Raw genomic sequence first — 12,295 nt, 5'->3', positions numbered from 1 at the left:
TTGACTCCTCCCAATCTGGATTTCGCAGCAACCACAGCACCGAGACCGCCCTCTTAGCCACCACAGACGACATCCACACTCTCCTCGACCAGGGCCACACAGAAGCCCTCATCCTAATACACCTCTCTGTAGCCTTCGACACAGTCTCCCACTGCACACTCACCGCCAGACTCCACAATGCAGGCATACAGGGAACTGCCCTAGATTGGATCCGCTCATTCCTCACCGGCCGAACCCAAAGAATCAGACTCCCACCCTTCCTCTCCGAACCAACAGAGACCAGCTGCGGAGTACCTCAAGGATCATTTCTAAGCACCACACTCTTCAACATCTACATGAGCCCCCCTTGCCACCATCCTCAGACAGCATGGACTCAGCATAGTATCCTACGCCAACGACACCCTAACTCATCCTCTACCTCACAGAGGAACCCCACATCACCAGACACAACTTCAAGGAAGGAATGAAAGACGTTGCATCCTGGATGAGCAGCAGCTGCCTGAAGCTCAACTCGGAGAAAACAGAAGTCCTCGTATCTACCCTCTCTGCATGCGACATCTGGTGGCCCGCCACCCTCGGCAACCCCACATACCCACGGACCATGCCCGCAACCTCAGCATCATACTCTACTCCTCCCTCACCATGACCCCACAGATAAACGCCGTCTCCTCCATGTGCTTCAACATCCTCTGCAAGACCTTCAAATAGATCCCCTCCCCGAATCCAGAAAGGCTGTCCCCCCCACCCACTCAACCAGCAGACTGGACTACGGAATCACCCTCTACACCGCGATCAACAAAGCTCTACTTTGCAAACACCAGACCATCCAGAACATCACTGCCAGACTCGTCCTCAGCTTCACACAAGACCACATCACGCAGCATCTACGAGACCTCCATTGGCTCCCCGTCAAAAAGAGGGTGTCCTTCAAGCTGCTCATTCACGCCTATAAATCCCTGCATGATAACGGACCCCAATACCTCAACGAAAAAGTCTCCTTCTACGCCCCTAAGAGAAGTCTCCGCTCTGCCGACCTTGGCCTGGCCTAAACCCCTCGCATTCACAGAGCAAGAACAGGTGGAAGAGCCTACTCCTACATTGCGGCCAAGATCTGGAACAAACTCCCCCTCAGCATCAGACGATCCCCCACTCTGCAAGAATTCAGGAAGAGCCTCAAGATCTGGCTCTTTGGATGAGATGGAGCTGCACGAACCCCTCCACCCCTCCCCCCCCCCAATCTAACCCCAGCCCATTGAGACCCTCACGGGTGAGTAGCACGCTTCACAAATCCCTGATTGATTGATAGCCTGAGTAGATGAACTGGCAAACTTTGAGCAGGCCATGGAAAGTCACCCAAGGGTACTCTTCCTTGGTGCTCAGCAACAACTAGAGGGAAGGGAAACACCATTACATTTACAACCCCGACATTGCTCCTCTCAGGGGCTGAAAGCTGCAGGCTTCGGGCTCCCTTGGAGCAGTAAGCAGATAAAAGGATGAAAAAAATGATACTAGTGGACCCTGCATTCTTGCTGGGGCATTAAAACAAACCAAACGATCTGCAGGAACTGTAACCCTTTCTTCTCCTAAGACCTCCTGCATAGGGGGTTCCCAATATTTGTCCACGCGGACAATGTCATGCCAAACATTCTGGTTACTCAAACAAGATACAGTTATACACAGCGAATTTAAATATCATCAGGGTGTCATGAAAAGCTGGGAGGTCTGCAGCATTGTGTACCAAGACTTGACACCTGTGGTCTGCAGCATAGGAATCAGTGGAAGATCTAGCGCAGGGAGCATCAGGGTTAAGTGCTACCGAGAATTTCTCTCGTAAGACGACGTTACACACAGCGCACGGGCTGTGAGGGGGCGTCCTGTGGGTTTACACAGAGTGCTGGCACTGATAGTACAGATTGATAGCACTTCCTTCTTGTTGATGGATTCACCAGGCGCACACACACACACACAAGGAGGAGAAAGGCATCTGCAGCCTTCAAGGCCAGTTTCACATTGACGGGAAGTTACACAATGCTGATAACAGATGGTGTTTTCCAGGAGCCATATATGAGCAACTGGCAGCAGGCACACATGCATGCAGAATGAGGGAATTGTAAAACACCAACATCACACCCAAAAGGATTAGGAGACACTGACAATGTACGAACGAACACACACACACACACAAAAACGCACTTGGAGGTACTGCACTGTCAATGCACGAGCACAAACAAGGATTTGGAGACACTGCACAGGCAATGCACAAGTCTGTGTGCACACATAAGCATTTGGAGGCACTGCACTGTCAATGCATGAGCACACATGCATTTGGATGCACTGCACTGTCAATGCACGAGTGGGCGTACACACACAAGCATTTAGAGATGTTGGATGCATGAACCCACACACACATTAAAGGCTAAAGACACTGACAATGTACTAACAGTAGAAAATGAATATGCTACTTACCAGTATGCATCTGTTCTTGGCATGTAGGGCTGCTGACATTCATATCTGTGCATAGATCGCCGCCTAGTGTTGGGTCCGGATGTTTGCACGTTGTTGTCCTGGAAGAGTCTTCGAAGTATCCTGGGATAGGTGACTCCTCCCCTGGACTACAGTGCGCATGGGCATCCTCTCCATCCTCAGATTGTTTTTCGCCATTGTGGCAGTGATGGAGTAGATATAGAAAGTGATGACCATGCTTACAGTAATTCTGAGAGCTGCAGCTGCTACAGGCGCCGGGGAGGAGGGAGGGCGATATGAATGTCAGCAGCCCTACATGCCAAGAACAGATGCATACTGGTAAGTAGCATATTCAGTTCGAGGCATGTGGGCTGCTGAATTCATATCTGTGCATAGAATATATAGCAGTGCCCTCTTATTAGCGGCGGCTACCAGTGCCAGCTGCAGCGGTCTGAAAAAGAGTTTTGAGAACAGCCTGTCCTACAGCTGCCTGCTGTTTTGATTGCACATCTACACAATAGTGTTTGGTAAATGTATGTGTAGTGGACTAGGTGGCTGCTCTACATATGTCATGCAAAGGAATGTTTCCTAGGAAAGCCATTGAGGCCCCTAACTTACGTGTAGAGTGGGCTCGTGGGGGAATCGTTAAAGTGCGTTTAGCCTTTTGATAGCAAATTTGAATACATTTAACGATCCATCTGGCTATTCCTGCTTTGGAGATAGCGTTACCTTTGTGGTGTGGGGCAAAGGCAACGAAAAGTTGTTGTGTTTTCCTAAAGGGTTTGGTCCTGTCGATATAATACATGAGGGCCCTTTTGACATCTAGTGTATGGAGTGCCCTTTCTGCGACAGTTTGTGGGTTTTGGAACAAAACGGGCAGTTCAATGGTTTGATTCATGTGGAACTGCGATACCACCTTTGGCATGAATTTGGGGTTGGTACGTAGTACGACCCTGTTGGCGTGAACCTGTATAAATGGCTCTTGAACGGTTAGTGCCTGGAGTTCACTAACTCTTCTCAAAGAAGTGATCGCTACTAGGAAGGCTACTTTCCAGGTAAGGAATTGAATCTCGCATGAGTGTAGAGGTTCAAAGGGTGGACCCATCAGGCGTGTGAGGACCAAGTTGAGGTTCCACATCGGAGCCGGTGGGTGGCTTGGTGGAATGACTCGTTTGAGTCCTTCCAAGAATGCTTTGATGGCAGGCACTCTGAATAGAGAGAGGTGCTGCCTGGTCTGCAGATAGGCTGATATTGCGGTCAAATGGACACGTATAGAGGTGTACGCCAGATTGCATCGGTATAGGTGTAATAGGTAACAAATAATGTTTTGGATGGATGCGTCCAGCGGGTTAATGTCATTATTATTGCAATAAATGACGAACCTCTTCCATTTTGCTGCATAGCAAGCTCTGGTAGTGGGTCTCCTGGCCTCCTTAATGATGTCCATACAGTCAGGTGGCAGGTTTAGGTAGCCAAACTCTAGGACTTCAGGAGCCAGATTGCCAGGTTCAGCTGTTGTGGATCTGGGTGCTGAATCTCTCCATGGTTCTGCGTCAAATGCTCGGGTTTGACCCGCAGCCTTTGATGGGGCACCACGGAAAGTTCGAGAAAGGTGGTGTACCACGGCTGGCGTGCCCACGTTGGAGCAACCAGGACGAGCGTCAGTGAGTGTTGACGCAGTTTGCGTGCCACCAGCGGTATCAGTGGTGCTGGGGGAAAAGCGTACGCAAATCTGCCGGACCAGTTCATCCATATCGCATTGCCCTGCGACTGCGGATGTGGGAACCTGGCGGCAAAGCTTTGGCATTTTGCGTTTTCGCTTGTCGCGAATAGGTCTATCTCTGGATGACCCCACTGTTGGAAGTACGGTTGGAGTACTGATGGGTGTAACTCCCACTCGTGCATCTGGTGGCTGTGTCTGCTGAGCAGATCCGCCATCTGGTTGTCCTTGCCGGGGAGGTGTTCCGCCATGAGGAACATGTTCCTCTGAATGGCCCACTTCCACATGCTCTGAGCCAGATGAGACAACTGTGGAGAGTGTGTTCCTCCCTGCTTCTGTATGTAGTACATGGCAGTCATGTTGTCCGTTCGGATCAGCACGACTTTGTTGCACAAGTGTACTTTGAATGCTTTCATAGCTAGGAAGATTGCCATCAGTTCTAGAAGGTTGATGTGCATCTTCTTTTGTTGTGTTGTCCATAGTCCCTGCACTGTGTAATTGAGTACATGAGCTCCCCATCCCTGGAGAGACGCGTCCGCCGTCAGTATTATCTGTGGGACAGGCTCTTGGAACGGTCGGCCCTTGCAAAGGTTTTGTGGATTCCACCAATGCAGAGAGTTGTATGCCCGACCGCTCACCAACACTAGGTCTTTCAACTGTCCTTGAGCCTGATTCCACTGATGTGCTAAGCACTCCTGAAGCGGGTGCATATGTAGTCTCGCGTGGGGGACTATGAAGATGCAGGAGGCCATCATGCCTATCAACTGCATGAACACTCGCGCGGGAAGGGAGTGTTGTGGTTTGAACTTGGAAATCAGCGTTTGCATGCTGTTGATTCTCACCAAATTTGGCTGAGCTGTGGCCGCCAGAGTGTCTATAGTCGCACCTAGGTACTGTTGTACGTGTGCGGGCTGTAGATGGGATTTGGGGTAATTTAGTGAGAACCCCAGATTGTGAAGGAGGTGAATGGTGCGGGACATGTGGCTGGCACATTGCTGGGCTGACTTCGCTTGAACGAGCCAGTCGTCCAGGTAAGGGTAGACGTGTATGTGTTGCCTCCGTAGATGTGCCGCCACAGTAGCTAGGCACTTTGTAAACACCCTTGGTGCCGTTGTCACGCCGAAGGGAAGGACTTTGAATTGGTAGTGCTGCCCTTGAACAATGAACCTGAGGTATTTTTTGTGTGAAGGGTGAATGGGTATGTGGAAATACGCATCCTTGAGGTCCAGTGTGGCTAGAAAGTCTCCCTGCTTGAGCAGCGGGAGGACTTGCTGTAGAGTGAGCATGTGAAAATGCTCGGAAAGAATGTATCTGTTTAGGGGTCTCAGGTCTAATATAGGTCTGAGTGACCCGTCCTTTTTCGGTATTAAAAAGTACAGGGAGTACACCCCCGTACCTTGCTTGTGGACTGGTACGACCTCTATTGCGCCTTTTAGAAGCATACTTTGCACCTCCTGCTGTAAGAGCGTTAAGTGCTCTGAGGACATAGGACGGTTTTTTGGAGGTATTGTGGGTGGAGTGGAGGTTAGTTCTAGACAGTAACCGTATTTGACAATATCTTTGACCCACCTGTCCGTGGTGATGGAGTTCCACGTGGACAGGAACCTTTGTAGCCTTCCCCCGACAGGTGTTATGTGGTCGGGAGGAAGGGAGAGGGCGTCACTGCTTGTTCTTGGGGGAGGATCTGGTGTTGCCGTAGCCGCGTCCTCTGCCCTTTGTACTGGAGCCACGATATCCACCCCGGGTGTTTTTATCGTAGGTGGTTTGTGTATTGCCCTTGTTGTATGTTTGCTGTGACCCCTGTCCTCTACCTGCTCCTCTATTTCCGGGGCGACGAAAGGAGCCGCTCCGAAAGGACTGAGTCTGGAGAGCCCCCATGGACTTTGCAGTGTCTGTGTCCTTTTTTATTTTCTCTAGGGTGGTGTCAACCTCCGGGCCGAATAAATAGTCGGGGTTGACAGGCTGGTTGAGTATGTTGTTTTGCACCTCAGGTTTGAATCCGGAGATTCGTAACCAGGCATGTCGTCGCAGCAGGACGCTAGTGTTTATGGCCCTGGCAGCTGTGTCTGCGGCATCCAGCGCACACTTGATGGATGCGTTTGTGAGGAGCTGTCCCTCCCTGATGAGGATCTCTGCACCTTCTCTGTATTGGTCAGGGAGATGTTGGATTAGTTGCTCTAATGTGTCGTAGTGCGCTCTATCGTAGCGAGCGAGGAGTGCTTGAGTATTGGCAATGCGCCATATGTTGGCTGCCTGGGTGGCAACCCGTTTGCCAGAGGTCTCTAACACCTTGGACTCTTTGTCCGGGGGAGGAGCGTCACCTGTTGTTTGTGAGTGTGCCCTCTTGCGAGCATTCGCAACGACAATGGAATCCAGAGGTAATTGGCCTCTGATGTAAGTAGGGTTCCCAGGTGCTGATCTGTATTTCTTGTCGATCCTGGGGTTTATCACTCTTGCCCTGGTGGGTTCCTTGAAGATGTCCTTTGCTGGTTTGAGGACACCCTTCAACATGGGTAGAGTTTTTATATTCCTTTCTGAGGATGCAAAAGTATCCATAAGAAAGTCGTCCTCGACGGTGTCCGAGTGAAGTTGCACCCCATGATTTGCCGCAGCACGTTCAATTAGAGCGTTGAACGCTGCAGTGTCCTCTGTGGGAGATGTTTTTGCTCCATAAAGTTGCGGGTCTTGTGCATCCATAGGTGCACCTGGGTCCACAGGGTCATCCCAAGTTTGATCAGGGTCCTGTTGGCCGTCAGGGTCCATGTCTCCGGGGTAGGGGACTTGGTCACCCATGTAGTCCACCAACGCATCCGTGTCGGAGTGTGTGGGAGAGAAGGATTGTGGATCCTGGTAGGGTGAGTGGAAAGGTTCGTAAAGAACTGGTTCTGAAGCCAGAGGCAGCTTTCTTTTAAGTGGAATCCTGAAGGAGTCCAAAGCCGGCTCCGAAGTTATTTTCCGTTTGTGGATAATCATCCTGCCGGTGTCGGCGTCGATTAGATGCGATGGAGACGTCTCCGCAGAGCGTTCGGCAGGCGTGATCGTGGTATGGGTTACCCGTGTCCTGATTTGAAACAGTTTCGGGGCCGTGGATGGTGGCAGGCCAAAAGTAATGTTGGCTGGTGCCGAAGAGGCTGCTGGAGCTTTAATTGGTTCGGAGCCCGACGTGTCCTGGAGGACCATTTTCTTTTTGGTGCTTTGCGCAGCAATGGGTCGCCTCTGGAGCGCCCTCGATTCTTTTGCACCGACCGGTTCTGTCGAGGCGGTCGTGGATTTTTTCGGCACCGGTGGGTCATCGAGTCGAGGGGCGGGAATGGCCGTCGACTTCTTCGATGAGTGTGGCTTTGGTGTTGCCGTGGAAGCGGTGTGAGACGCAGCAGGCTGTTTGACCTTTGGGGTCGGAGTCGATTGCGTCGGTGCCGGGAGCCGAGCAGGTTTGGTGGTACCGAAAGCCTTCTTCCTTATGTCGACTCCGACGTCGGCCGCTTCGAGTTCAGCACCGAAGTCTCGTTTGGTGCGCTCGGTGCCGATGTGTTTTGCTGGCGTCGAAGGTGTGGAGGGCCTCGATCCGACCAGCGCCACTTTCGGTTTCGGTTTCAATTGAACCAATACAGCTTTCGGTTTCGGTTTTGAAGAAGGGAAACCAGCCGTTTTGGGCATTAATGGCTGCCGCTGAATGTCCGAGGCCGGGCCCGAGGGCGGGGCCGAAGAACTGCGGGATAGGTCTTGGGTAAGGCCCGAAGGCGATCCCTCGACCGGAGCCATAGACTGTTGCACTGGGCTTTCTTCATTCTGAACGGGTAGGCCTTGCTCATCACCGGAGCTACTCTCTTCGGCCCCTAAGGCCTCATTGTAGTCTCCTACCTCGGTGTCGTCTTCATCTCTGCGAAAGAGTGTTTCGTCGACGTCTTCCGATCCGGAGTCATGTTCGGAAACGGGACTGGAGGGTAGGTTCTCCACTTCTTCGACATCTTCGGTCTCGGCGTTGAAGATGTCGGCCGGGGCCGGTGCCGCTTGCTGCGCCTCGAGTCTCGCCGCTCGTCGATTCCGTAGAGTCTTCTTGGATCGAAATCTGGCACAGGCCATGCATGTAGATTCGTCGTGATCCGGTGAAAGGCATTTGTTGCACACCGGATGGACGTCGACGTGGGGATATTTCGCATTGCATACCGGACACCTCTTGAATGGTGTCCTCGATTCCATCGTTGATGTCGAATCGACGGTCGGGTAAGATGCGAAAGTTTGTTCTGGAAGTTAGTAAACTAACAAAGATATTATCGATACCGATCGAGAACAGTACCGACGCGAACTAAAGGCCTTTTGGCCTGAAAAAAGATTTTCCTAACTTGAGTCAAGATAGCACATCCGAACCCAATGGCGGAAAAAAACAATCTGAGGATGGAGAGGATGCCCATGCGCACTGTAGTCCAGGGGAGGAGTCACCTATCCCAGGATACTTCGAAGACTCTTCCAGGACAACAACGTGCAAACATCCGGACCCAACACTAGGCGGTGATCTATGCACAGATATGAATTCAGCAGCCCACATGCCTCGAACCTGACGACACCCTGGAAATTGTGTACACGCATACACGAGGCACTGACAATGCATGCACACTCACATACAAGTAGATTATGAGAGAATGTATGAAAACAAAAATACAAACTTGCAAAATGTCATACACACTACCTAAGATAATAAGGACTAGCAACAACCATCTAGCACTCACACAAGCAGTAATTTTTTAGAAGACGCATATTATATGTGTGCTCTGATTACCTTCTTGCAGAGAAGCACTGTCCCTGACCACTTCTACAGACTAACAAAAAAGCTTACATTAACACAATTTTTATTTAAAGCAGTAGTAGTTAAAATGGTTTTATATTCTGGGGACAGGAAGTTTCCCTTTGCCCAATACAAGCAAACTCCTGCAGGTCCCAGCATGCATCGCACTGAATCTAGTGGGTTCCCACATTCCTTATGAAGTCATGGGCACAATGGATCCTTTTGGCGCTGTCAGTCCTTGTTATCAGGGAATTTGCTGCAGAAGCATGGTGTTTTAAGAATTTTTGCTGGTGGATGTAACCCCCACCCTCTCGAATCCTTTCTGTGTTTCGTTCTATGTTGCACTGTATTGTTACAGGGAGCTAAGGCACGCGGCAGCCGTACTTAAAGATAAAGTGCAGCGGCAGTCGCGCTGATTATAATTTAAAAAAGCAAGCACAGTATCCATGAAGCGGGCGCTTTGCCAGGGCGCTGGGCGTGGCCTAATACGCCTGATAGAAACAGGAGACCCTTAGCAATACGGCATAACAAACAGAGCTGTCGCCTTTGGGCCAGGGGAACTGGGCTAGGCTAGAGTCTCGGTGTGGACTGTACAAAAAACATGGCAATGGTAAAAAATACATTTAAAGTATCAATAAATATAATTAAACAATAGTTGAATATGTATATTACACGATCGGTGAAGAAACCATGCAGGAGAAAAAGAAAACGAGCAGGAGGGAGGGAGTCATGGAACAGGCGGTCTCGGAACATGTCTAATGAGATGCAAATGCAGTGTGTGTTTGTTAGCTTGAAAGCCAATGCAGGAGGGGGTAGCGCACAGAACAGGCATCCTTGGAAGCATCTGATGAGTCCGGGTTGGGGAAGTGCGTAACAGTCATGCCGGCAACGCCAGCTAGGACGAAAAAGTAATTTAACAAAAGAGTGCTTTGAAACTGTAAATAAAACGGAGGGACTAAGGAAGGACTACTGAAGAAATTAATTTTAAAAAAATAGGTATTTCCAAAAGACAGTCAAAGGAGCCAATTAAAAATATGGGCGGAGCTTAAAGCCCATATTCTTTATACATCATGTATTGGAGAGACAGAGCAAGCGCTGCCTAGGCGAGACCTAAAAAATAGGTGCTGCAAGACTGTACGCGTATCTATGATTCATGTTAGATGTGACACTCAGAAGTAAACCCCACCCACTGAGTAGATAAATAGACAAAACCAGACATGCTCATACCAAGAATCGTTCTTCTTTTTCCAACCAGCGTTGATCTTCCTCCATTTCTTGTTGTTGCCGTATCAACCTCTCCTCCATTAGATGGGTAGGCAGGACTTGCCCGATGCTCCTCATGTCCAGGCTTCCAGAATCCTAAAGAAAGAGCAATTGTGAATACGAGGGCAACATTCAGAAAACACATATATATAACAAATCTGTTATTTTTGTTTTCTTAACCATAAATACTGTGGGCATCTTGCCAGAACTAAAAATATGATCCATATTGCATCCTAAGAATACAGTTTGTTTAAATTAGTTTCATTCTAAGCTTTGGTATTACTTAAATATCTAGTTGTTTAGCATCTTAACACTAGCTGTTAGCCCTGCTTTTAAATACTCCTGTCACAATCGTTTTGGGGGTATTGGGGCGTGCAGGGACTACTGCACCACAAGGTGGTTGAAGCCTCTTGCCACAGATACCCCATGGCCTGACATACTCGGATTCTGAAAAATGAGCACCAAGTATACCCTTCTGCATTTGGCTCTTAGAGTCGCGAGTAAAACAGTTCAAGGCTTATCAAGAAGATAGTGTGGGTGTAGGAAAGAATTCAACAACCATACAACAGAACTCAATAATGACTGTCCAAGCTGGTGCTTTAATTTTATAAAAAGGAAAATTACTTTTTTACACCAACTATGTAATACAAGACAAACAGATTATTCAGGGGAACACAGGGTTCAAACACAGTACTACAGGTAAAGCAATAGCCATCATTTGAAACAAATGGCAGATGCAGGATTACAATGGGAAATGCTAGCTGGTTATTGTGTCTATAATCCATGGCCCAATCCCTTATAGGTAAATGGTTAAAAAATTAGACCCAGTCTCAGTTTTAAGGCACGTGTCCCCTCAGGCAGTTAGCGTTTACTGCTGAGGTAAAGCAGGACCCATGAGCAAGCACCTTGCTAGATGTGCTGTGAACAGGTGGCCACATTCTTTCTCTCTCTTCACTGCCAGTGGAGTTTTAAATCAGGCCCAATTACATACCCCACCCACATGGTGATGAAAGCCCACCCACAGGTTAGGTACCTAAGTCGCTGGTGAATTAGTCAGGGGTCTGGGTTGGTCAAAGACACAGCACAAGCGAGACCGCAGGAAGTTGTAAAACATTTATTTGATGGTGCGGTGTCACAGGTTCATGAGGGAGGGACAGGATCACTCAAACACTCAGGTAGGCTCCTGCAACGTTCCTCCTGGAAGGGTGACCACAAGCAACGGTCATGTTTTGGATCTTTGGAGACGCACACCAGACTCAAACTGCAGGAAGTCCATCCAGCACTTCGGTTGGCTCCGCAAACTTCTCTGAAGCCAGTCCGTCCCCCCCTTCTGGGCAGTTCCCTCTTCCTGATCACTTTAGCAGGGCTTCTCTCTGGGCAGACTGCATCCTGCAGGGAAGCCAATTCCTTTCCTCTCTCAGCAGGCCAGGTAGTTTTCTTTTTAAGGCAGACTCAAAGCTCTTCTACAAGTAGTTGCAGACTTTCAGGTGAAGTACCTCAACTCTGAGAGACTAGCTGTTAGTAACACCATCCCTGGATCTCGAAAGTTTCCCGAACACTCTGCTGAGTGTCAGCTCTTGCATTAGCGAAAAATCATGCAAACATTTGAGGAGGTTTCAAGCGCTTTCATACAGTCCTTTTCTGGACAGGGAAGTGTTGGTTCACCTGGTCTGAAACTGTTTCGCTCATTTCTTGTATTCATCCAGAGTAGACATATCATTTGTCTTCAGGTGAATGCCTCACAACAAGGAGTGGGGTGGGGTGTCTCCAGAAACAGCACCCAAAACCAGAGGAGCGAAGGTCTCGAACACAACAGTCATTTATCTACCTTTTGCACAAGCACCCCAGAGAAACAAAAGGCAGGCCTAACAGAAAGACTCACCCTGAACTACAAACAAGATCACTATTTTCACTGACACGCACCCTCCAAATGTTGTAATGGGAATTCTTAGTAAGGACAAGTCAGGTAAGCCACTGCTGGAAGGTCACAGCATCCAAGCTCATTTTAAGTCTGGTGCTTCAATAAAGCTTCAGGAATGTAAACTTTATATTTTGCTCATCTGGGA

At 49.3% G+C, this 12,295-nt stretch overlaps 1 protein-coding gene across 18 annotated transcripts in view; it reads right to left on the bottom strand.

Moving 5' to 3' along the window:
* PTK2 (protein tyrosine kinase 2) overlaps positions 1 to 12,295 on the bottom strand; it is a 799,547-nt gene that overhangs the window by 132,710 nt on the left and 654,542 nt on the right. For all 18 annotated transcript variants that reach the window (XM_085604846.1, XM_085604845.1, XM_085604850.1 and 15 more), the window contains one exon: positions 10,194 to 10,325. In XM_085604846.1, coding sequence (XP_085460972.1) covers positions 10,194 to 10,325 — 132 coding nt within the window. The remainder of the gene's footprint in view (positions 1 to 10,193; positions 10,326 to 12,295) is intronic.

This window comes from Triturus cristatus, chromosome 5_1, assembly GCF_964204655.1.
Source record: "Triturus cristatus chromosome 5_1, aTriCri1.1, whole genome shotgun sequence".
Classification (NCBI taxonomy): domain Eukaryota; kingdom Metazoa; phylum Chordata; class Amphibia; order Caudata; family Salamandridae; genus Triturus; species Triturus cristatus.
Note: the sequence above shows the minus strand (reverse complement) of the source record. Positions and strands in the feature narration are given on the sequence as shown.